The 26,899-nt window shown below is 37.2% G+C and overlaps 1 protein-coding gene across 1 annotated transcript in view; it reads right to left on the reverse strand.

Annotated features, from left to right (window-relative positions):
- Positions 1-26,899, reverse strand: part of DOK6 (docking protein 6) — a 366,092-nt gene that overhangs the window by 214,170 nt on the left and 125,023 nt on the right. Inside the window, exon 3 of the mRNA XM_030336976.1 lies at positions 11,651-11,765. Coding sequence (XP_030192836.1) covers positions 11,651-11,765 — 115 coding nt within the window. The remainder of the gene's footprint in view (positions 1-11,650; positions 11,766-26,899) is intronic.

The following is a 26,899-nucleotide window of genomic DNA, read 5'->3' on the forward strand; positions in this document are numbered from 1 at the left end:
TTTTCTTTGCTGGCATTTGCATGTTGTTTTCTTAATCACTTCTTAAGTGATTCCAGTTGTGTTTCCATAACTTGTGGAAGCCAAGGTACTTTCTCTTGCCCCCGCAGCCACAACGGTGAAGATGCTCGCATATTCCATGTTCATTACAAGACGAACAAAGTCTCCCTGGTCCAACTGACTCCTCTGGAAAACTTTCTCTTTATTTTAGCTTTTTGTGGCACCTCCTGTGTCTTTCTTATAAGCTGAGCTGTGCATTTAAGTGTTACATTGGGGCACCGGGTGGCTCAGTCAGTTAGGTGTCCGATTTTGGCTCAGGTCATGATCTCACAGTTGGTGAGTTTGAGCCCCGCGTCAGGCTCTGTGCTGACAGCTCAGAGCCTGGAGCCTGCTTCAGATTCTGTGTCTCTCTCTGCCCCTCCCCTGCTTGTGTTTTCTCTCTCTCTCTCTCTCTCTCTCAAAAATAAGTATACATTGAAAAATAAATGTTGTGTTTTACTTAGTACTTATTTCTAAGTATTTTCAATACATAAAGCCAGCCTTATTTTTCAGACAGAAAGCTTATATCCCTTTGATAATCAGAAAGAAAAAAGAAATCTGAAGCTTAGAAAGAAAGAACTTTAATTTGCCCCATTTGTGTTCAAAACAAAGTCCAAACTCTCGAACTCTTCTCAGATATTTCTACTCTTCTTCCTCTGCTCCCAAACCTACTTAAAAACATGGCTGAATTTCATCATTTCTAATTTGCATTTATATACAGAATTCTTTTTTTCTCTCCACCTACTTGTTTTAACCCATTCAAAGCCTTTCACAAATGGCATATTTTTTTTTAAGCCCGATTTGAAAGAGCTGGGTGCTAGTACCGGAGTGGCATCGTAAATGATCACAGACTTGTGGTTTAAAACAACAGAAATGTGTTTTCTCACAGTTGAGAGAGGCTGAGGAAGAACCTAGGACATGCTTGATCCCTGGTTTCTGGTCCTGTTAGCAATCCCGGCATTCCCCGCATTGCTTGGTCGTGGGTGCGTCTTTTGAATCTCTGCCTTTGTCTTCGCATGACCTGCTTCTGTGTTTCCTCTGTATCTCTGTAGCCAAATCGTATTCTCTTTTCTCTAAATAAAAACACCTGTCATTTGGATGTAGCACCAACTCTAACCGAGTATGACCTCACCTTGACATGGTCATGTCTGCAAACACACTATCTCCAAGTAAAGTAACAAGAGCTGGGACCTGAACATATCTCTTTGGGGGACATAACTGAACCCATTACAAGCTCTTTTTATTATATCATCCTGTTTTTACGCTACCAGAGCATTTTGTATTAATACCTCTTCCTAACATGTTTATAGTAAATCTTTTACAAATGTATGGATATACAAGGGGCAAGTTGGTAAAAATAAATTCAGTCTTGAGGTGTATTGCACTATTGAATATTAATCGTTTAAAGCATTTTCTAGAAAGCTGAAACAAAAAAAAACTTACATATTTTTGTTAGTTTACGGAGTGGCCACTTTAAGAAACATACTCTGTTTTTAAGTCCTTATTCAACATTTCAAATTAAAAGGTTTTTTTTCCTACATAAAAATATTCAAACCGTTTTTCTGCTTCAAAGATTTCAAAAAGTCTGGCACCCAATTATAGATGGTTTGATTTCTTAGAAAAGAACAGTTCTGTATAACAGAGTAGCATATGGTACAATTTTAGAGTGACACATCAAAGGTAATATTCTTTATGTAAATCCTGAAAACAAAGCCAGACCACATTTTCTTAACGTACAGGAATAAGGAATGACAATGACACCTCCTTCTCTGACTCTTTTCCAGCTGACACTCTATGTTAATTGTTCATAAAACTTGGAAAGTATTTTGTCAATTCTTGCATAGACAGTAATTAGTTCTAGAAGTACTTTCCAGGGGCGCCTGGGTGGCTCAGGCGGTTAAACGTCCGACTCTTGGTTTCAGCTCAGGTCATGATCTCATGGTCTGGGAGATCGAGCCCCGCATCTGGCTCTGTGCTGACAGCATGCAACCTGCTCGGGATTCTCTCTCTCTCTCCCTCTCTCTGTCACTCAAAATAAATGAATTAACTTAAAAAAATTAAAGTACTTCTGGAGCCTGACTGACTTCTGGGGAAATCTCCTGGGTTGGCTCATAGAAGGGAGTTAGCTAGCTCTTCATTGTGTGAAATGACGGGCAGAAAGCCACACTGAGGCAGCAGGCAGGAAGGGCAGCACGCGGGGTGCGAGAATGGAGTGACCATGTGACAGAGTGCGGGCACAGCAGACGGCCCGTGAGCTGTAGCTCCTTCCACTGTCCACAGAGTTCAAAGGTAGGCATCTAAAGGGTGACCGGTCAAACTGAAAAAGCAAACCATTGGAATCGGGGCAGAAGGAGGTACTCTAGGGATTTGTATTAGATTTTATTCTCCAGACATCAATTTCCAGAGTTTATCAGTCTTAACGAGCGAGTAAACCAGGATTCATCAGTATTACACACATTACATTTAATGGCATACACTCCAATGAAATGTTAATTAGCTTATGCATTTTTCTTTCACAGTGAACCAATTCCTCTGTGTTTTCAGTGCCCTAAATCAGAGGACCTCTTTCAGGTTTGGTGTACTGGCCACATTTCATCCTAAGACGAACTCACTTCAGCCATGATTTTGGTGGCTAGGCAGGGACTGCCTTCCACTGAATCTACAGACCATTTCACTCACCTGCATTACACATTAGTGCCTGGACAGTGCAGGGAATGAAGTCATAAGATGCTGGTCGGATCACTTCTGTCTCTGACTTGTTTATCACGCCGTTATAACACCATGCCCACATTTTACCGAATTAATTTAGCCTTTTTATGAGAGGGTGCAACTTAAGGTTTGGTATTTTTATTCAATGCGAGTCGACAAAGAACACTAAGAATTTAGTCCCATTACACTGTCAGTGCTACACAGCATTTCTCTCTCCCTAAAGAAATAACTTCAAAATCCCAACACATTTCAGATCACATAAGGCCAGTAGATTCTGTTTTTTAATGATTTCTTCCAAATCTCTTAGCAGGATAGCTAAGGACCAGATGGTTATAAACCAGCCATTCTTTTCCACAGTGACTGAGTCAGCTAGAAATAGAAGTTGTTCCAAATTCATTCAAGTTGTCATTGGTATTGAACAATCAGTAAACAGAAATGTCTCCCATTATCCCCAAAGTAAATGGACTGCTCATAAGATGTGCTGGGCTGACATCACTTAAAACTTAAAACTGAAGGATTATGTTTATCCACAGACCACATAACTCTGAGCAGCAGCGCTTACTATTTTTCTAATACCACACCCAAATTTGACTTCTTAAATGCAATAAAATTGATTTTATCCTTTGTACTGGATATATACCAGCTGTTACTTTGAGTTCTATAAACAATGCTTTAACAATTTAAAGTCATATTTGACAATACAACTCAACGATTATCAAAACCTACTAGGTGTTTTCCTGGCTTACTTCTATTAAGTTAGTTTTATTGCCACAAATGTGGAAAGTTGTACAACCAACAGTGAGTACCTGAAGTAACAGAACGTTTATATGGGGGACCTTCCCCTCATTCATGAGCATAAGTTGAACCCTTCCAAAATTAAATAATCTACATGGTTCAAAGGATCTCTTAATTGGGAAATAGAAATGCTTTTTAAAAATAAAAAAAATACTTTTGGTGAAATCATGTACACACATTGTATTTATTACATTGTATTTATAATATTGGGCTATATTTGTAGTGAGTTCCATTCATCTAACTCCAAAAACGGTATCTTTGTCTAGCATGTAAAGCTCTAACACAAAGGCATAAGTTTATTTCTGTTTACAGGTTCTGTGCCACAGGTGAGAACCAACATAGGTTTTGTAATTGCATGTATAACAAAAGTGCTAATCAAAGTAAAGACTTCGATGCATGCCTATTACCTTTCATTTTGATTTGAAGAATAATTTTTGACTGTATCCTTTTTGAACTTATTTGTGGTAAGAAGGATTATGTGAAGTGTGAGAAGCAGAAAACCACAGAGAATCCTCTGGATTAAAAATGCTTTGTTAGGGGCGCCTGGGTGGCTCAATCGGTTGAGCGTCCGACTTCGGCTCAGGCCATGACCTCATGGCTTGTCAGTGCTGACAGCTCAGAGCCTGGAGCCTGCTTCAGATTCTGAGTCTCCCTCTCTCTCTGCCCCTCCCCCACTCATAGTCTCTCTCTCTCTCTCTCTCTCTCTCTCAAAAATAAACATTAAAAAAAACAAAAGCTTTGTTAAAACAATCAACAATAATAATGTAAGACCCAAATGTATCTTACTGACTAATACAAACAGGTATGGGGAAAAGATGTTATTTTAGAAAATAAGATTCTCTTAGAAGTAAGGATATAGAATTTGGATAATATAATGTAGACAAACTGACATCCAGGTATATTGGGTACAAAGTAATACTTATGCAAAATTTTTAAAAATTAATTATAAGTATATGGATATATGGGGACTTGGGATTTACTCAAATATTTTTCATTTTTAATATGGGGGAATTTATTCAATTCATGGATATTTCATTATATATTTTGGATGGAAGAAATTATAAAAATAACTTCATTATATTATGGATAAATTCAGTGCTTCAAATAATTATTTCGGAAATTAACCAGGTTGTTCAGACGCTAAATACAAGTCGCCTTAAATTAGTTGGAGATAAGTTTCCAGATTTCACATACGGGCATACCACGTTTTAGTATGTTTCGCTTTACTAGCACTTTACGTGCTAAGCTGATGTCAAGGTGTTTACAAATGGAAGGTTCATGGCAACCCTACATCATAAAGTCTACTGACATCATCTTCCCAACAGCATTTGCTCATTTTGTGTCACATTTTGGTAATTCTGGCAACATTTCCCACTTTTTTTGTGATACTGTATTTGTTATGGTAACTGTGATCAGTGATCTTTGATGATATTATTGTCATTGTTTTGGAATGGCGCAAACTGTGCCCATATCAGATGGCGAAATTAACTAACAAATGCTGCGTGTGTTTCTGACTGTTCCACTGTCCCCATCTCTCTCCTTCTCCTCAGGCCTCCTCATTCCCTGAGACACAACAATACTGAAATTAGGCCTATTAATACACCTATAATGGCCCCTCAGTGTTCAAGTGAAAGCAGGAGTCACACATCTCTCATTTTAAATCAAAAGCTAGAAATGATTAAGCTTAGTGAGGAAAGTATATCAAAAGCTGAGACAGGCAGAAGTTGTGACATTAGCCATGTTGTGAATGCAAAGAAGTTCTTGAGAGAAATTAAAAGGGCTACTCTTGTGAAGCCAGGGCTAATAAAATGTAACAGTCTTCTTGCTGATACAAAGAAAGTAGTGGCGGTTTGGACAGAAGATCAAAACAGGCATGACATTCCCTTCACCCAAAGCCTAATCCAGAGCAAGGCCCAAACTCTCTTCAGTTGTTTGCAGAGAGGTGAGGAAGCTGCAGAAGAAGTTTGAAGCTAGCAGAGGTTGGCGCATAAGATTTAAAGGGAAGAAGCCATCTCTGTTATATAAAAATACAGGGTGAAACAGAAAGAGCTGATGTAGAGGCTACAGCAAGTTATTTAGGAAACTGAGTTAAGATATTTCATGAAAGTGGTGGCATGAAACAACAGGTTTTCAGTATAGATGGAAACAGCCTTCCGTTGGAAGAAGATGGCATCTAGGATTTTCATAGCTAGAGAGGAAAAGTCAATGTTTGGCTTGAAAGCTTCAAGGGACGGACTGACTTGTTAGGAACTAACGCAGGTGATGACTTTATGTTGAAGCCAGTGCTCACCTACCATTCTGAAAATGCTAGGAACTTAAGAATTATGCTAAATCTACTCTGCCTGTGCTCTGTAAATGGAATACCAAGGCCTGGATGATGGCACCTCTGTTTACAACATGGCTTCCTGAATACTTCAAGCCCACGGTTGAGACATGCTGCTCAGAAAATAAGGTTTCTTTCAAAATATGACTGCTTGTTGACCATGCATCTGGTCACTCAAGAGCTGTGACCAAGATGTACAGCAAGAGGAATGCTATTTTCATGCCTGCTAACACAACATCCATTCTACAGCTGATGGATCAAGGAGTAATTTCAGCTACAGCTGCCACCGATAGCGATTCCTCTGATGGATCTGGGCAAAGTCAACTGCACACCTCTGGAAAGCATCCACCATTCTAGATGCCAGTGAGAACATTCGTGATTCGTGGGAAGAGGCCAAAGTATGAACACCAACAGGACTCTGGAAGAAGTTGACTCCAACCCATGTGGATGACCTTGAGGAGTTCAAGACGTCAGTGAAGGAAATGACTACCCATGTGGTGGACACAGCAAGAAAACTAGAATCGGAAGTGGAGCCTGAAGATGTGACTGGATTGCTACAATCTCATGGTAAAATTTCAATGGCTGAGGAGTGACTGCGTATGTGTGACCAAGGAACATGGTTTATTGATATGGAATCTGCTCCTCTGAAGATGCTGTAAAGATTGTTGAAATGACATCAAAGATTGAGAATATTCCCCATAAACTTAGTTGGTAAAGCAGACGCAGGTGTTGAGAGGACTGGCTCCAATTTTGAAAGAAGTTCTACTGTGGGTGAACTGCTATCAAACAGCATTGCTTGCTACAGAGAAATTGTTCATGAAAGGAAGAGTCAGCCGATGTGGCAAACTTCACTGTCTTATTTTAAGAAACTGCCACAGTCACCCCAACCTTCATCAACTACCACCCTGATCCGTCGACACTGAGGCTAGACGCTCCCTCAGCAAAAAGATTACTGTACTTGCTGAAAGCTCAGATGACGGTCAGCATTTTTTGGCAAAGAAGTCTTTTTAAATTAAGGTATGTGCAATTTTTTTTTTAATGTGAAAGGTTGCATTTTATTTGAGTATGTTGAAGGTATGTGCATTTTTTTAGTCATAATGCTATTTGCGCACTTAATAGACTACAGTTTTAGTATAAACATAACTTTTATATGCCCTGGGAAACTAAAAAATTCATTTGACTCACTTTATTGCAACATTCACTTTATTGTGGTGGTCTGGGACCAAACCCGCAATATCCCTTAGGTATTCCTACACTGGCATAGTTGAGCTCTTTTCCCTTCTTTCTCTTTTCCTTAATGACGATAAGCAGAATCTCTTAGCCAGATACTGGGTTTCCAACATCTAAGCCATCTGCTCCTTCATTTAGTAGGCATTGACTTGAGAGTGAACATGTCCAAAAAAAAAAAAAAAACAAGGATCAAGGGGTCTCTTCAAGTAATAAGCAAGCTCCAGAAATTCTTATTTGTGTTCCACAACATTCTACTCATAGAGTTATCGCAGCAGGTCTGGTGGGCCATGGCAATTCACACACACAAACACACACACACAGCACAATGATCACTTACTCCCTCTCACGCTATCACAAACACACAACGATCTGTCATCTGGCAACTTAAACAATTTTCCCCATGGGGCTGCCAAATTAGTTTCAAAAAGTTGTTTTGAAAAAAAAAATCTCTTGGGAAAAGCTGAATGATAAATATATCGTTATCACAAAACTTACATACAAATTTTGCTCATTTATTACTTCGTTAATGCAACACATTTGTATTAGCACCGTGATGCTGGTGAGTCTAAGGTGAGAAGGAAAACATGGTCATGTCCTCATTGAGCTTAAATATGATGGAGAGATTGTGAACAGGGTAAGTGAAGGCCAAGGTCAGGGTGCTGTGGATGTGGAGAGCATAGGCACTGATGTGAAGGGCATGAGACACCAGTGCCAAAATGAAAGCACACATGGAAACGTCCAGGAGAAACGGTGCGCAGGGGGCATCGTAGGCTGGGGAGGGGCTCACGCAAGGAGTCCCTGTTAGAAGGAACAACACACACGTGTCCCCTTGTCCATGTTTCTTTGTGTTCACAAAACATACAGAAGCTACATAGGCACACATTTAGGATTATTTTTGTTGTTTGTCATTACTGTTGTCAGTTACTTTTTACCGTATTAGAATATACCAAACATTTTTTTCCCCTCCAAGTCCCCCCTAGCCTGTCATTAACTTAAAAATATATCACAGATGACCTTAGAGATAGTATAGAGATATTTTCTACTGCAAAGATTTTTGAGATAAGTATAGTAGTAATAAAAATATTATAGAAAGATTCTGTGTAAACTTTGCCCACTTTCCCCCAATGGTAATATTTTGCAAAATTATAGTATAATATCGCAGCCAAGATAATGACATTGATTGTGCACTGATCTTATTCAGATTTCCCCAGTTCTACTTGTACTTACTTGTGTGTGTGTAAGTTCTGTACATAACTTGCCACCTGTGTGGGTGTGTTTATGCACCATCATAATCAGGATAACTGCTCAGTGCCAACGCAAGTTCATGTTACTTTTACGACCCTTCATCCCCTTGGGCCCCCACACCTCCGATCCCATTCTTAACCTCTGACAAGGACTCTGTTCTCCATTTCTAAAATTTGTCATTTCACAGATGTTACACAAATGGATTCACAAAATATGTAATCTTTTCGGATTGACGTTCTTTCGCTTGGTTGGCATAATTCACTCAAGACTCATCCAGGTTGCTGCATTTATCAATAGTGTGTTCCTTTTTGTCGCTGAGGGGTGTTTCATGGTGTGAATGCAACACAGTTTGTTAAAAGACCTCTGGCTTCTTTCCGGCTTTTGGCTATTGTGAGCAATGCTATTATGAATAGTTTTTTGTATGTGTATATGTATGTGCATGAACATAAATTTCCATTTTTTTCCCGAGATAAATGTCCAAGAAGGCAATTGCTGCATTGTGGAATCATTACATGGTTGATTTTATAAGAAGCTGCTCGCCATTTTCCGAAGTGGCTTTACCGTTTTATAATCCTGCCAACAATGGATGAGGGATCTAGTTTCTCTGCATCCTCACAAACATTTGGTGGTGTTACTTTAAAAAAAAAAAAACTTTTAGCCATTCTGACAGGGGCATAGTGACAGCTTATTGTGGTTTTATGGTTTTTGTTTTTTTTCTCACTGTAGTTTTAATTTGCATTTCCCTAGTGACTAACTTACTTTAAACACTGGATGCATGCATTCACACCTTCACCTGTTCATTTCATATAAATGGGATAGTTCTATGCTGGGTATTTTCTTCTTTTCCCTTTTTTGCTTGCGTTTTTCCCCATCTTCCTTTTCCAACCGCTTCATTACTATCTCCTCTCACCCCAGGTAACACGTGTTAAAACACACACTATCTCTCTCATTGTTTCTTTTACAAATGCCATTATTCAGTATGCACTTCTCTGATGACGTGTTTTGCCTGAGGTACTAAAATTCATACAAGTGTCTTCAAGTTAATTGGCTTACTTAGAATTCTTCCTAGTGATTGCATAATACCTTGTGATGAGGATATACCGCAATTCGTTCAAGTATTTTCTTGATAGCCATTCATTTGTTTCTGATTTTGTTGTAATTACACATAATTTGCTTAAACCTACGACCTCACGTACTGGTGCATATATTCATACAGGATATGTTCCCAAAGAGGCTCACTGAGTCAAGGGTATGCATATTATTTAATAGCAGTTGTTGGTTTTCTCGAAAGAAAAAATTGAGGCAATTCACATTCTCAGTAGCCATCATGAGAATATACTTTTACATGCATTCGCATTAGAAATAAATCTGAGAGCTCCTTTTCATTTTGGCTTCAACCATATTGCTATTTTGATTTTCACATCTGTGACTGCTTTACCGTTGGGCTCTTTTTTTCCCCAAATAATTTTGCCATTTTATCAACAGACATGGACTACTGATCTTAATTAACATTGATCTAAAAAATAAAATCTGCTAGAAAAGATACTCAAATTCCCTGTTTATGTGTTTCAAGCAGTTTCTTTGTTTTCCACTGTCATGTGCCATGAAGTTAAGAAAATTTAAGAAGCTTGTGCCAAAATTTCTTAAATACTTCCGCTACCAGCAAGTGAAAGCCGTCAAGCAGACCGCTCTATCTACATACAAAAAAGTGATTTAAAAAACAAATAATTCAAATAAGTCATAATTTAAACTAGTTGAAAACTCCATGCTAGGAATCCAAATAAAGCCATTCTTTTAGTTTTACACTTGGATCTATCTTCAGCCTCGATGTCTGCAAATTCTTCTCCTGGATATTAAGGCCATTTCGTTCTAACGAAGGACCCTGCATCTGTCAAAACTCTTACATGAGCCATGAAACCACCACTGCCACAAAGAAAATACAAATAAAAATAATCTTAAAAAGCTTCCAGTGTCAGACTTGTGGGTTATGACTCTTGAGTCCGAATTTCAGAAACATAATTCGATATCATTCTTCACTGAAATAACAGACTTTAGCGTTGCCTAAGCATACACACAACATGGCCCAGTATAATTTCAAAAATGTAAAGCAGCACAAACATACAAACAATAGTGAAAATTATCTTTTATCTTTTCTGGAAAACCAATTTTCTGGTTGTTAGTTTCAATAGGAGACAAGAGCTAAGAGCTCAGAGAAAAGTGAACCGGTTAGACAGGGAACATGAAGGCACACGCACTTTTAGATGTGAATAACGGCAAGGTTGGGACAGGTTCTGTTATAAAATGGAATTGATATCACCAGTTACCAGACTTCTATGAGATGCCAAAAGTCAATTTTAAATGATGAAATGAGTCCAGATGACGGGCGGAGAGAAGGATGGCAAAAGGGATTAAAAGCATCCAAGGAGAGAGAAACACTTTGATAAATCCCAATTCACTTCGGCAAAACTGAGAGAAGCGTAGGTGAGGAGGTGTGAACCATTTTATTCGGACAAGGCGAATAAAGAATAAGAGAACCTGGTATGAATGACACCTAGAAACTTCATAACTCCAGAAGCTTTATTTCCTTTTCAAAAAATAGTAAGGCTTCTACTAAAGACCTATTACTTTAAATTCACGTCTTTTGAACCCTTACTGTCTTTTGCTTCCATCCACTGTAAAAGGAATGCACTCCTCCACTGAGCAAAATCTTTAAAAAGCTGTAATAAGCCAACTAATACGTTACTTAGCACAGGGATTTCAAAATGAAAAATACTGCAAGTTCGAACCATAAACTGCCTTGTGTCTCAATGATGTCAGAGTGCTTTACGAGCTGGGATGCCAAAATTCAATCTGAAATGTATTCCCCTGAGAAGCCATGAAAGCAACCAATTGCTCAAAGTTCTGTTCTGGAATGTCTGGGGACTTCGGCTGTGCTCTGCCACACTTTCGTGGCAGTGCAATTATTTTCCCACCGAGTGCCTACAGCCGCACCCGGCAAGGACCAGAGTACGAGTCGCAAGCTTGCCCTGACAACAGCTCCCAGGCACCGTTTACTTAATTCTTCAAGCTCGCATGGAAACCTCCAGAGTCCTCTGACCACCTGGGAGCAAAATCCAGACACAGACAGATGACAAACAAGCACCCAAAACATCTGTAGAAATCAATATGTTGAGCTTCCTCCTAAAGTCTTCTACAGCCCAGTCTTACCACAAAACGCCTTCCTAGTCAGTGGTGTAACTTCATCCATCTGGGCCATTGTCTCGGGCGCAGTTCAATTTCCACAAACTGTAGACAGAGGCTGCAATTGCTTACCTGACTCACAGGCAAATGTCTTTGACGTTTCATCATGAAAGATAATTGCTACTGCATGCTTCTTTGTCTCTCGAGGCAGTCTGGTTATATTTTTGATGTTGTGCAGTTCAGTTACCTTGAAAGAAAAATATTTTTCACTTAGTGTATAATGGAGGCTGTATACCAGAGTGCTGAAACAGAATAATCCGTTATTACTCTCTTAAACCAATCTCCACTGAACATTTGTACTCATTTCCAAAGAACTGTAGCCAAAAACAATACAGAATGAAAAAAAACAAAACAAAAGATGGCTTCTCTTCCGCCCTCAGTTTTGATCTTTGCTGAATTTCATAACTCCATGAAAGCAAGGACTCTGTCTTCTTATGAAAATTGTATCTTCTGCCAACAATAGCTGGCGTGGCATACAGAAGATTCTCAGTAAATTTTTGTTAAACACTGATTGGATTTAATAACTCACCCCTCTCCTAACTCTCAGCCATGGTGCAAGTTCCTGGTAAGACCATAGTGACGATGCAAATGGCACCCGTCAACTGGTAGAAAAAGTGGCTTGAAAATGTGAGGTCCTTAAATATAAGCAATGGACTCGCTTCCCTGAAAAATGCACCTGGCGTTCATAACTCCATGTACCCACTGCTACCTCACCACATTCTCTCATTAAGGCCCACCCACGATTCATGCACCCAAGTTAGCAATTCCTTATTCATTTGGCAATTAGTAAACATTAAACACACTTATTTACTCTAGCTCCAAACTTTTTATGGAGCACAAGGTCTTCTACAACTTGTGCACCTTTTATTTTTCTCCACAGTCCACAGAAATGGGAAATGTCTATTCTCCCAATTGCTCTGCAGACACATGGCAACAATACTGTTGTATGAGGTAAATTTTTTAATTTGCTTCTCAGCATGCTGCATGTTGTTACTTCTTCTAACACAAAGGTCTGACAGGTTTGTTCTCATTTTCACTTAGTTCAAATATTGAAAAATTTCCCTCGAGGTTCCTTATTTGACCCATGTATCGATTAGAAGTGTGTCGTTTAACGCCATACATCTTAGGATTCTCCAGCTATCTTGCCATTATTGATTTTTCGTTTATTGACTGATCGATCGATTTTCTGATTTTTAGTTTAACTCCACTGTGATCTGAAAGCAGATATTGTACAATTTCTATTCTTTTAAATTTGTTCAGGTATGTTTGGTGGCCCTGAACGTGGTGTCCTTTGGTGAATGTCCTGTGAGAGCTGGGAAGAATGTGTTCTGCTGTTTGATGATACTGTCTGTAGATGTCTATTATATCTAGTCGACTGATGGTGCTGTTGAGATTAACTCTGTCCTTACTGAATTTCTGCCTGCTGGATCTGTCCATTTGTGATGGAGGGATATTGAAGACTCCAACTATGATAGTCGATGCATCTATTTCTCTTTGTAGTTCTATCAACTTTTGCCTCTGTTGTTAGGTGCACCCACATTAAAGATCTTTATGTCTTCTTGTAGGATTGACCAATTTACAATATGTAATGACCTTCTTTATTCCTGATAACTTTCCTTTTGAAGTCTTCTTTGTCTGAAATTAAAAAACTACCTCCCCTTTTCAAATTAATGTTAGCACGGCATATTTTAACGAAACTTTTAATTATATTTTTTACTAATGTTAGCCTGATATATTTTTCTATACTCATTTACTGTTAATCTATGTGTGTCTTTATATTTAAGGTGGGTTCCTTTTTGAAAACATGTTGTTAGATCTTGTTTTTGGATCCATTCTGACAATCTCTGTCTTTTAATTGGTGCATTTAGGGGCGCCTGGGTGGCTCAGTTGGTTGAGCATGTGACTCTCGATTTTGGCTCAGGTCATGATCCCAGGGTCACGGGATCGAGCCCTACATCAGGTTCCATGCTGAGCATGATGCCTGCAGGAGAGTCTTTCTCTCTCTGCCCCTTTCCCCCTGCTTGCATGTGCTTGCTCTTTTTCAAATAAATAAGTAAGTAAATAAATAAATGAAATAAAATTGGTGCATTTAGACTGTTGATGTTTAAAGTGATCATTGATGTAGTTGTACCATCTACCATATTTGCTGCTGTTTTCTCTTTGTTGCCCTTGTTCTTTTTTCCTATTTTTGTCTTGTACTCTTTTTCTGCATTTTATTATTTTAATTGTGCATTTTATATGGTTCTATTTTTTCTCCATTCTTATAATTTTGTCTTCATAGCCAGACATGTGTGTTGGGTAAAAAAAGGTAGGCTGTGGCTGGCCCGGTGGTGAGGTGTGGGGGGGCGGGGCAAGCATTCGCTAGTTCTAGGGTAAGGTCTCAGTTGTTTTTTTTTTTTTTTTAAGGTCTCAGTTTTGGACTTAACAGGTGGACTTCACAAGTGGGTCTCAGTCCTTCCCGCCTTAGGTGAGAAGGGATGGCTAGAGTGGACAGGAACTGGGTATTTCCCTTGTCTTTGAGAAGGGTACCAGCTTTGACTTGCTTGATTAACGTTCAGTGCTTGTTTTCTTAATCACACACGCTTTAATCGCAGATGCAGGATGTTGCTGAAAAGATTTAACTCCATCCATGACTCGCAACGCCATCCTGGAAGCACTAGCAATCACCAGCTAGTGTCTGAGGTGGAGAAACACGTACAGATATATTTCAGGTATTTTTAAATTTTTAGTCCTCCAATTTTGAAGATGCTACCTTTGATGCTCATGAGGACATGATAGCAACAAAATAATTAAAAGCATCAATTCAAGACCAAAAATTATACCCATGCCATGGAAACTAATGTCTGTGAAATAAAACTGTGAAGAAAGCCTGGTTATTTGTCATGTTCCCTTCTAAAACCTGTAGTGACCTAGACTCAGCCTCATAAAATAACAAACCCATTTCTCAGGGTTGCTGTGTAGGCTGTCCAGAGGAGCCTTTTTATTCTCTGTCCCAAGGATTTTACAGTTCTGTCACACTGCCAAAAAGTTCATTTTAAGGCATCTTTTTTAGATGTTTGTTTTTCTATTTGTAATTATCTCATTAACATTAACATGCAAAATTGGGGCTCCTGGGTGGCTCAGTCAGTTAAGCACCTGACTTCGGCTCAGGTCATGATCTCACAGTCTGTGAGTTCGAGCCCCACGTCGGGCTCTGTGCTGGGAGCCTGGAGCCTGCTTCGGATTCTGTGTCTCCCTCTCTCCCTGCCCCTTCCCCACTCATGCTCTGTTTCTCTCTGTCTCTTTCTCTCAAAAAAATAAATAAACATTGAGAAAATAAAAAAAAAATTAACATGCAAAATTAAAATCGGTAAAATAAGTGATTTTAAGCAAAATAACTGAAAAAAGATTTGCTTCATATACATGCACATACACAATTATACATATACTATGTATGTTTTTTTATATCTACTTATATATCTATGTATCTGAAAATACTCATTTCCTCTTCCAAGAAAGAGAAATTAGACACCAATATCTCACAGTTTCAGAGGATCAATACCTTGGGGAGAAGAGTAAAAATGCTTTTATTAGAACAATGACTCACATATTATATTTAAAGTACCTTAAAGCATATTCTCAAATGAAGTTAAATTCTTGAATTTTTAAATGATTTGTTAAGTGACTCAAATAATATTTAACTTGATTTTTATCCTAACTTAGCAAATTGAAGTTACGTTTGAAAAAGATTATTTTCAAGTGCTATTAATTTTAAGTAAACAAAGGATCTTACCCAAATTAAGTAGAATCTAAAAGCAATGAAGATTATGTGTTGTCCAAGAATTCATGCAATTTCTGACAGGTGAACTTAAAAGTTATACGCTGCTATGTAAGCTATATCACGTGTAATATCTAGTTGTACAAACCAGTAACATACAAGCATTTACTATTCTGCTCAAGGGTCATCCCCAAATATTTTACTTACAAATATAAAAGAATATTAGAACAGACATCCTGAGTTCCATCTTTTTTGTCCTCTCATAGCAAAAATCAACAAAACAAATTAATGGATAGCTTAGCAAAATGCAGCCAGCACTGGGGATTCTCCAACTTCTGTGCCTTAGGCAATCTGACAGATGATGTAGTGTGAACACTGTGTTTGCTCTTCTGTAAAATTTACATTTAGAAATTTAGAAATGTAGACAACCTCCTTAAGCAGACATTGCTACGGTGGTTTCCAGAATAGTGCAAGGCTCTTTGTTGCTGACCAAGAGTGTGATGCCATGCACTTCAGCATGTGCTCTAAGACATTAAAGACAGGCCAGGAGAGCAAAATATTCATGAAGGGGATAAAATTCTGCTTCTCAGGTTGTCTTGGTTAGGAAATGCAAGTATTATACTAAATTATAAAATGTTATAAAATCGTACCAGAAGGCTTTCTAAGAAGTTTGCATATCTCCAGAATTGTTCCTTTAAAATTTTTTTTAAAAAATGTTTATTTATTCTTGAGAGAGAGAGACAGAGCACGAGCAGGGGAGGCGCAGAGAGAAAGAGACACAGAATCCAGAGCAGGCTCCAGGCTCTGAGCTGTCAGCACAGAGCCCAATGGGGGGCTTGAACTCATGAACTTTGAGATCATGACCTGAGCCAAAGTCAGACGATTAACCAGCTGAGCCACCCAGGCACCCCCAGAACTGTTCCTTTTTAATAAAAATACATCTTAAAAATATTTTTGAATCATAACAATTCAGGTCAAGATCTAATATATCTGCATCCCCTATCTTTACATCTCCTTCTTGGTACTGTATGGATTTACCATTCAGTGGGAACTTGGTATTTTCTGAGATAAAAACTACTTTTAAAATAATATTTTTTAATTTTTAAAAATAAAAATGTCTTTATTAGTCTAGGCCAGGACTAGACTAATAAAAATAATCAACACATTAAATGTGACATAAAAATAATCAACACATTAAAATTGTGAAATTCTAGAGTATTTCAATAATATACATCAATAAATGATTGCATCATTTAACAATATATATTTGTAAATACTGCTCATTCACATGGCTATAGAAGTACAAAATATAATTAAAGTTTAATAAAAGAGTTAATTACTTCAAATAAATATGAAATTAGCAGAATTTAATGGAAGGAAATTTACTTCAAAAGGATTCAGGCAGTTCAGGTCTAAGTCCATAAATGACATGGTCAACAATTTAAAGGTGTTATTAAGTGATACAATTAAAACCCAAATATAAACATACATAAGTGGTGACTTTGCTTATCAGGGCTATTTCATTTTCATGTCAAGGAGTAATCCCTAAGGAATTCACAGTGATTGAGTCAGAAGGTTCAAAGATGAAACACATAACTTTTTTCTGTAGGAAAAAATTACTTTTAATTTTCTGTAGAAAAAAATTACACTTAATTTCTGTAGGAAAAAATTTATATTTTGAGTTGATTTTTGTGTATGGTGTAGAAAAGAATTCAATTTCATTCCTTTGCATGTGGATATCCAGTTTTCCTAGCATTTATTAAAGACACTGTCCTTTCCCCCTTGTGTGTTCTTGGCATTCTTCTCGAAACATAGTTGACCAGGTACCCATTATTATATACATATATATATATACACACATATATGTGTGAGTATATGTATTTCTGGGCTCTCTCTGTTCTGTTCTATTGGTCTATGTGTCTGCTTCTATGCCATTACCACACTGTTGTAATTCCTAAGCTTTTAATTACCATATTTTCTAATATACTTGGAAATAAATAAATACAATGTCTAAAGTTTTGTTCCTTCTCAAGACCGCTTTGGCTATTCAGGGTTTTTGTGGTTCCATATAAATTTTAGAATTTTTTTTTTCTGTTTCTGTGAAGAATGTCTTTGAAATTTTGATAGGGATTGTATTGAATCCATGTATCACTATGGATAGTATGGGCATTTTAACAATATGAATTCTTCCAACCCATGAACACAGGATATTTCCATTTGTGTCTTTTCAATTTCTTTTGTCAATGTTTTATACCTTTTAGCAACAGATCTTTCACCTATTCAGTTAAACTTATTCCCAAGTGTTTTATTCTTTTCGATGGTATTTTAAATGGGATTGTTTTCTTGATTTCCTTTCTGGAGAGATCACTGTTGCTATAAAGAAATGCAACTGATTTTTTTATATAGATTTTGTACTCTGCAACTTAATTCATTAGTTCTTTTTTTTTTTAATTTTTTAACGTTTATTTATTTTTGAGAGAGACAAGGGTGCCAGCAGGGGAGGAGCAGAGAGAGAGGGAGACACAGAATACAAAGCAGGTTCCAGTCTCTGAGCTGTCAGCACAGAGCCTGACGCGGGGCTCGAACTTATACACTGTAACATCATGACCTGAGCAGAAGTCAGACGCTTAACCAACTGAGCCACCCAGGCACCCCAATTCATTTATTAGCTCTAAGAGGGTTTTACTTTTTTTAAGAAAAGAGTCTTTATGATTTTATACATATAAGATCATGTCATCTACAAACAGAAATAATTTCACTCCTTTCTTTCTGATTTTGATGCTTTTTATTTCGTTTCTTGCCTAATTGCTCATTCTAGTACTTAGTAGTATGTTGAATAGAAGTGGGCATCCCAACCTTGTACTGGATCTTAGAGTAAAAGCTTTCAGATTCCCCACACTGATTATGACGTTAGCTGTGGGCTTTTCATAAACATCTTTATTTTGTTAAAGAAATTTCCTTCTCTACATATTTAATTGAGAGGTTTTTTAAATCGTGATTGGACGTTACACTTTGTCAAATGTTTTTTCTGCATCTATTGAGATGACTATGTTTTTGATCTTTCACTCTGTTAATGTGAGGTATCACACTGCTTGATTTGCATATATTAAACCAAATTTGTATCTTAGGGATAAATCCCACTAGGACATAGTGTGTAGTCTTTTTGATGTGTTGTTGAATTTGGTTTGCTAGTATTTTATTGAGGAGTTTTACATCTATGTTCATCAGAGAGATCAGCCTGTATCTTCTTTCCTTGCGATGTCTTTGTCTGGCTTCAGTATCATGGTGATGTTGGACTTATAAAGTGAGTTTGGAAGTATTATTTTTAATTCTATTTATTTGTTAATTTGAGTATAGTTGACACACAACGTTACATTAGTTTCAGGTATTCAACATGGTGATTCAACAACTTTATACACTATGCTGTGCTCACTAGAAGTAGAACTACCATTTGTGAGCATGCAATGCTACTACAATAGGATGGCTTCTATTCCCTACACCGTACCTTTATTCCTGTGAATGGGTATTCATTCCAAGCAGGAAGTCTGTATCTCCCACTCCCCTGCACCCATTTTTCCCATCTTCACACTCACCTCCCCTCTGGCAACCATCAATTTGTTCTCTGTATTGATATGTCTGATTCTACTTTTTGTTTGATTGTTTATTCATTTGCTTTATTTTTTAGATTCCACATGTAAGTGAAATCATATGGTCCTCGCAAAAAAAGCTTCTGCACACCAAAGGAAACAATCAACAAAATGAAAAGGCAATCTACAGATTGAGAGAAAATATTTGCAAACCATGTATCACGCAAATCACGATAAGAGATTATTATCCAAAATGTACAAGGGACTCATGTAACTCAATAGCAAAACAACCCCCCAAACAATCTAATTAAAACATGTATAAAGGATCAAGGTGAAAGAAACATACATAATGAGATTACTCTGAATTTTAAAGTATCTTTTATAGGTTTGCTGTCATGACAATTGAGATTAGATACCTGCCTGTATTTAAGTGCTCAATTTCTTTCTATAAACCTAACTACATTTTGAAAAGTGAAAAAAGTTAACATTTAGACTTTTAAAAAGTAGATCAAAATGAATTAGAAAATAAATTGCACTCTCCTTTTTTATTAATTTACTAATACTTCTTTTAATCCTGGTATTTTACTAATTTTCTATGGTTGTTTTAATTAAGTCAAAGATTTTATTTTTGAGAATAAAATGGTACATTTTAGGAACTGGTTTAATAAAATGTCACTTTATTAAAATAGAGAATATTGATCTTTCTAGTAAGAAAAGAAGATGGGGATTTTACTATTTTAAAAAAAATTATTACAATTAATAAATCTCAACCTTTCCATGCTTAAATCCTCAGCTTTCATAATAAGAATTTAAATACTGGTGTCACCCTATGCATTGTATGCTCCAATACCCGGGTGACAATATTTGCATAGGAATTTTACAATGGTGTCTTTCTAGTAAAATTTACATCAATTTTCCAGTAGCTATTTTCTTTGTATTTGTCTCCTGTCACTGAAAAACATGAATGCATAACGCTAAAAAAATCAATGTAATTCATTTTCTAAGCTCTTCGTGTCTCCGTGCTCTGAAATTATGTGCTGTGATAGAGTCCTCCAATGTTTAATATTTGACCACCCCAGCATGTATATAATCAGTAATTACAAGCTTAGTTTATGTCTTTGAAACATTTAAGGTCTCTCAAATATTAAACCACCTTATGAAATGCATCATTTAGAAAAGAGTGATTATAGATAAAATTATACTAGAACTGGAATTTTCTGTAATAGTCACGACTGGCTGTGTACACAGCATCTGATTCCAGCTCCTTCATTCTTACCAGAACCTAATTTTGTTCAGCTAGCTACCCCTGCATGCTACAGCTCAAGTGCCCTGGTGGGAGTCTCTCACCTCAAGTATCATGGTAGAACTTGCTATTCTTGGGCTGATGGTCTATTTGCTCATGATCGGTTTAGGAAAGAGGCTATAACCTAAGTATGACAAGTAAGATGTGAACAAAAGTTTTCTGGTTGCTTCTGATTAATGTTTTCTGATACGGAGATAGCCTTGGGCTAAAATCATCCCTCTTCCCCAATGGATGCTGTCTGGATGTCATCATTCAGAAATGCTGCAGCTATCATTCTACTAGGTTAAAGATGAAGGCAATCCTAAGGCGGCAGAGCAGCGATGGGGGGCGGAACAGATCCTTAATTTTCATTCTTGAACACGGGTTACTGAATCAACTAACCTTGAAGCCAGTTCCTTTTTCTGGCTCTTCTCGATATGCTCATATGCGATAATGCTCTTCTGTAAGTTGTTTGATTTGAATTTTCTGTTACTTGCAGCCAAAAACATTCTAACTAATAAAGCAGACCTACTCCTGAGCTTCCTTCATTGAACAATGGGAAATGGCCACCCGTGTCTGGTTGGCCATCACACAGTTAGTCTAAGTGATGACCAGAATCAGGGCCATGCCTCCTGTTTCTCAAACCAGTGTGCTCTTTTCATCAATTTATGCAATAGCTATTGCTTTGAGCATCATGCCATTTATTAATGGCAAATAATTGTTAATCAAGAAGTTATTGCAAGAAGGTGAAGTCAATGACAAAAAAAGACTCAAATTGTAAGGATGACAAAAGGAATAACAGGAAAACTCATTACTTTATTACCCTTAAAGTATTTTGAGGTAGTCTATTATAAAGTGTAGAGATAATCTATCTTTAGGTCTAAGAAATGCAGAAAATTAATCCATAAGAAAATATGTACTAAAGTAGGAAAACTAGGTACTTCTTTCTGTCCTCCCTTTCTCCTCCCTGCCCTCTTCCTCTCCCCCCGCCCCCAACTTCCTCCCCTTTCAACCTCTCCTCTCTCTCCCCAGGATAAATTTAGCATGTCTAATAATATGTATCATTGACTCTAAGAAACAAAAAGGCATGAAACAGCCCAGTCAGCTAGAATACCATTCTTATTGTGAGAACTGTCGTTTTACAACACAGACATAACAGCAACTATACAGCTCCTGTAACTTCTCTTAGCAGATGTACAAAATGAAATCTTCATTATTGCGTTGGGTTGAACAGTGGCCCCTAAAAGGTATTTCCAAGTCCTAAGCCCTAGATCCTTTGAATGATCCTTGTTCGTTTCCGGAAAGAGCTCTTTGCAGAAGCAATTGAATTAGAGATTTTGGAGGAGATCATCTTGGATTCGGTGTGGGCCCTAAATCCAATGAAGTGTTCTTACACGAGAAGAGCGGAGGGGGCTTGGAAGCAAGGGCAAAGTGGCGACAGCCATGGGAAGGTGACTGATGTGACGCTGCCACAGGCAAAGAACACTTGGAGCCACCAGAGGCCGGAGAAGGCAAGCGAAGCCGCCCCTAGAGGTTTTGTTAGAGCGCAGCCTTGCTGACACCTTGCTGTCTGACTTCTAGCAGCCAGGACCATGAGACGATAAATTTCTGTGACTTTCACTACCAAGTTTGTGGCGGTTTGGTAGACCAGCCCTAGGAAACGAATACAACTGCACACAATTATTTGATGATAGCTACCCCTGTTTGTTATAAAGTGAGTAGTCTTAAAGATAAAAATGACTCAAAAAAATCACAAAACATTTTGTATATACTCCAATTTCTCTAATAAGAAAACAGTTTATGTTTTTTCACATTTTTATTTATTTCGAGAGACAGAGAGAGTGGGGGAGGAACAGACAGAGAGGGAGAGAGAGAATCCTAACATGGGGCTCAATCCCGCAAACCATGAGATCATGACCTGAGCCAAAGTCGAGTTGGACGCTTCACAGACTGAGCCTGATAGTTTCTTAAAAAGCAAGGATACTAGGTCAAGATCTCACAGTTCATGGGTTCGGGCCCTGTGTGAGGCTCAGTGCTGACAGCTCAGAGCCTGGAGCCTGCTTCCGATTCTGTGTCTCCCTGTCTCTCTGCTCGTCCCCCACTGGTGCTCTGTCTGTCAAAAATAAATGTTTAAAACAATTTACAAAGCAAGGATAACTCTGCTTATCACGACCCATCTAAAAGCATTAAATATGTGCTTTTTTTCTTTTTTTTAGTGGTGCTTAATCAAATGATCATGCAGCTCCATGGCGTGGCTCCCCCAGAGGTCAAGCAGATGGGAGGCGGAGGACATTCACACAAGTGCTCTTTGCCACTGAGGTCTGCCAGTGTCGGGGTCCGGGGGCAAATGCAGTGATACGGTAATAAAACATGAAAAACCATTATTTTCTAGAAAAATCATTTATTGATTTCTGAGGGGGGACCACCACTGAGGCTGACCTGATACGGAGCTGGTGAGATCCTCAACTTTCAGGTTGTTACTCCCTTTAAACTAGGGTATCAGTGAGTAGGCGTGGAGAAAATCATGCCAAAAGAGACAATTGAAAGGTCCAGATGAAAAGTTCTGACAGCTCCAGAGATTTTTGGCTTCTTCTGTGCTTGATTATAGTCTCTATGTAGCCAATAATAACTTAACTTCACTGGTTTGAACACATTATCAGGGAACAGAAAAGCATCACCATAGGGAGCCTATCATCAGCCTGAAATATCAGCACAAATAGCGTTGAAAAGACTGTTGGTGGGACTCACTCTCTTCCTTATAGCAGAGTTAGGAGGAATCTCCTATCTGACCTTTTCAAACAAATCAAACATCTCTTTGCAGAAACTTCCTCTGTGGTCTCTAATCATAGATTTGTCGGTAATTGTCACAAAGATCTGAAAATTCACTAATATCTGGGCAAGAGGTTATATGAATTGTGCATTTTGGAACTCTGCTCTTGTTGGTGTTTTTTGGAACCAAAACATAGGAAAAGGTACCTGTTGATCAAAGAAGTTCAATGTTAGCTGTGTACATCTGACAGCTAGGAAGAGTTACCACGAATTGATCAAGACCGCGGACCTTCCGTTACGTAGCAGCAGATGGAAAGTAGTACATTACGAAGGTCCAGCACTGGTGGCATGAAAAACAACTGACAACGGCCCTGGAGGCCCTTGCTGTAAAAAAGCTGTTGCAGCTGTTCAAAGACACAAAGCCGTGTTTACGCACAAAATCTGCAGGGGCACGTCAGTCACCCTTTACAAGCGTCACAAGCTGGGATCCTCCTGAAAACAAGACTGGAAAAGTGCAAGAGAACCTGCCTGCAGGTTAAGACCCTGGATGAATAGTTGAAATTATGGCTGCCTGGATATCCCATCAAATCTGGTTCTCAGGCAAGATAATACGGATGCCAAAAGCAATGCGATGCATCCTCATAGCCTGTCCTGAGTGGTTTTGGAATCCATAGATACACACGTAGCATAGCAAAATGTTTTTTAAAAAGGGCAAATTATAATCACAGGTGACAAAATTATCTGACAGTTCACAAGGAAGTTAAATGCTAAATCTGTCCCACTCATAAGCAAAGATGTGGAAGTTCTACCAGATAAGGTTAAGAGTCGAGTTACTTTACATTGTCCGTACAGACCTACACTTTCATATCTACTATCAACAACAAAACAAGTATATGGGTTTTTCTAGTCCATCTGTATTATTTATAAAACTTGAACAGGTATCAAATGATAAAATAGGATAAGTAAATTCAAAAGACCCAAATTATACCAATTACATTATACCCCCATAATACAACATAACTAAAATTCATAATAAATGGATGATGAAATATTCCACACTTATAAAAGTAAATAACATATTTCTAAGAACATCTGAGTTAAAAGGAAACTATCAGTTAAGTTACAAAATACATTTTAATGAAAATGGGACAGTACACATTAAGATTTGAGACACTAAAAAAGAAATACATGAAAAACATGGGCTGAAAAATACTTTTCATGAATAAAAAAGGTTGAAAACAAAGAACTCAGGCATTCAGTTTAAGAAGTTAAAGAGAGAAAGAGCATTTCAATAAATAAAGAAATAAAAAAATAATGGCAGAAATCACTGAGATGAAGCAAAAAATGACAAGTTTCCCAAAAGCAAAAATAACAAGTTTCCATATGGAAAGATTAATAAAAGGGATTTGTGACAAGTTAGATGAAAGAAAAAGGAAAGAAGGTGGAGATAAGTACAGCATTGAAAAGGGAAAAACTGAACAAACAAAACATCTAAATATTAATAAGCTTGCAAACAAATGAATACTAATTTGAAAACCTAGATGAAAAGATATATATTTAGAAAAATACTAAATGTCAAAAGGTGGCAGCAAAAAAATTAGAAAACTTAAACAAAACAATACATTCATCTCCTAACAGTTTGTTTCTAGACTATTTCATAATTGAGTTTTACTAAACTTGCAAGATATGATTAATCAATATCTTCTGCAAAATATTCTAGAAAAAAAAAAAGCAAACATGTTTTAGCTTTCTGAGCCTGGTCTAATATTGATCCTAAAATAAGATATGAAAAATTAAAAAAAGTTATTTTACTTATTAATGAAAAAAAATCCCAACATGCAAGTAAGGTTTATTTCAGGAGAAAAGTATAATTCACATCAGAATGTACCCAAATGAATTTCTCAAAATTACAGATTATGTGAGAAAAATCACATAATTATCTCAGCAGATAAAAAAATCAAACCACTGATAAAGTTCAACACATTTTATGAGAAAGTAACTCATACTCTATCAAGAATAGAAAGGAATTTTCTTTGTTTAAAAGGTTAAAGATGAAAAAATACTTCATGCACAAGCATTAGACGCATTCCATTTATTAGTAGAAACTTGGCAGGTATGCTTCTATCGCTGCTTTAAGGTAAACATGTCCTGGAGAATAAGGAAAGAAGAAAAAAAAAAGAAAGAAAAAGACTAGGAAAGAAATAAATGAAACTATCAATATTTGCAGGCAATGATCACTGACATACAGATGCTAACAGAGTCAACGGAAAAACTATTAGAGACAACAAAAGCTTTCAGCAATATTGTCAATTACAGTAAACACAAAAAAACAATGGAATTTCTCTACACTAGTTATTATTAACCAGAAAATAAAATAAAATACAACAAAATACAATACAATACAATACAATAATACCTTCACAATAACAACAACAAAAAAAAAAAAAACCCTGTGAACTATCTAGGAATTTTTTTTTTTTGAGAAAAATTTAAACCTTGAAGAGAAGCTGAGTAAAAAGAGGGCATTATATACATGTTCTTAGACAACTGCTAAAGCAACTTCAAGAAATGAGAACCAAATGTGTTGTGGAAGAAATAGCCTACCAAATGTCCCAGCAGAGCGTGATAGCACAGTAACTTTTTAAAACAAGAGGCATGTTAGGGCTACAAGAACAAATGAGTAGACAGCACAGAATAGAGAAATCGGAGAAAACTGTGTGTGTTGTGTGTAATATATGTCACCATAGTAACTATAAAGATAAAAAAAAAGTTTAATAAATGGGCGAGTGAAAACTGACCCCTGAAAATTTAAAAAAAATGAAATTCCTAATTCCATATACAAATCTGAACACCAGATAGATGAAAGGCAAAAATATTAAAAGCAAAACTATAATGTTAACTGAATAAAATGTAGGATAATATCTTTCACGATGTGTGGGGTGGGTTAGTATTTCTTAAGGAACGACTAAAGCCGAACTCGCGAAAAATTTGAAAACATCCAAATTTGCAAATTTCTGTTTAATGCAAGACTCCACAAAGTTATAGACAGATGACAGAGGTGAGAAATTATTTACCGTGTCTAACCCTGAAGTAATCTAATATTTAGAAGAGACAAAGAAACCTTACAAAACAGCAAGAAAAATGCAGGAACTCTGGTAGGAAAGTGGACAAACGATATGATTGGGGAATTCCTGGAAGAATAAACATCGAAAGCAAACAGGCGTAGGGAGAATTTTTCAAATTAATTGGGAATAGAAAAACACATGGTAAAACACAACTTCATATCGATTTACACGCATCAGATTCAGAGAAGTCAGTAAATAATGGAAAGTGTCCATGGGAATGCGAGAGTACAGAACCCTCACACACCCAGTAGATGTGAAGAATGGAGAGGCATTCTGGAAAGTCACAGGTAGTACATATTTAAGTATTCATATAGCCTTAACACAATGATCTCATTCTTTTTATATGTCTCAGAAAATTTCTCATGTTGGGTCATAAAAACACAGTACAAAAATCTTAATCATGGTATTGTTTGGGATAATGAGAAGTTCTAGCAACCTAGTTTCTGTTACTAGGAGAATGGAAAAGTAAAATATAATGGGTGGAAACTATAGGGTATGGCGTAACAGAAGCAAGTGGCAAAATGGACACATAGAAATGCAAATGGATCTTAAAAGCCACAACGCAGCATGAATAAAAATAAGAAACACAGTAAGTTAGAATAGAATAGTACTTAAGGGAATTAACAATGTAGTACATGTTCAAGAAATCAACAGTATACATTTGTAAGAATCCCACAGTTTCCCATCAAACTTATTATAATTATAATGATTATCTTTAGAGGAGGGGAGATAAATGGGGTTAAGGATGGGAATAAAACAGATTGATCAAATATTGCAGAAAAGGATGATGATAGCAGCCAT

The sequence above is a fragment of the Lynx canadensis genome, chromosome D3 (assembly GCF_007474595.2).
Source record: "Lynx canadensis isolate LIC74 chromosome D3, mLynCan4.pri.v2, whole genome shotgun sequence".
NCBI classification, from domain to species: Eukaryota; Metazoa; Chordata; class Mammalia; order Carnivora; family Felidae; genus Lynx; species Lynx canadensis.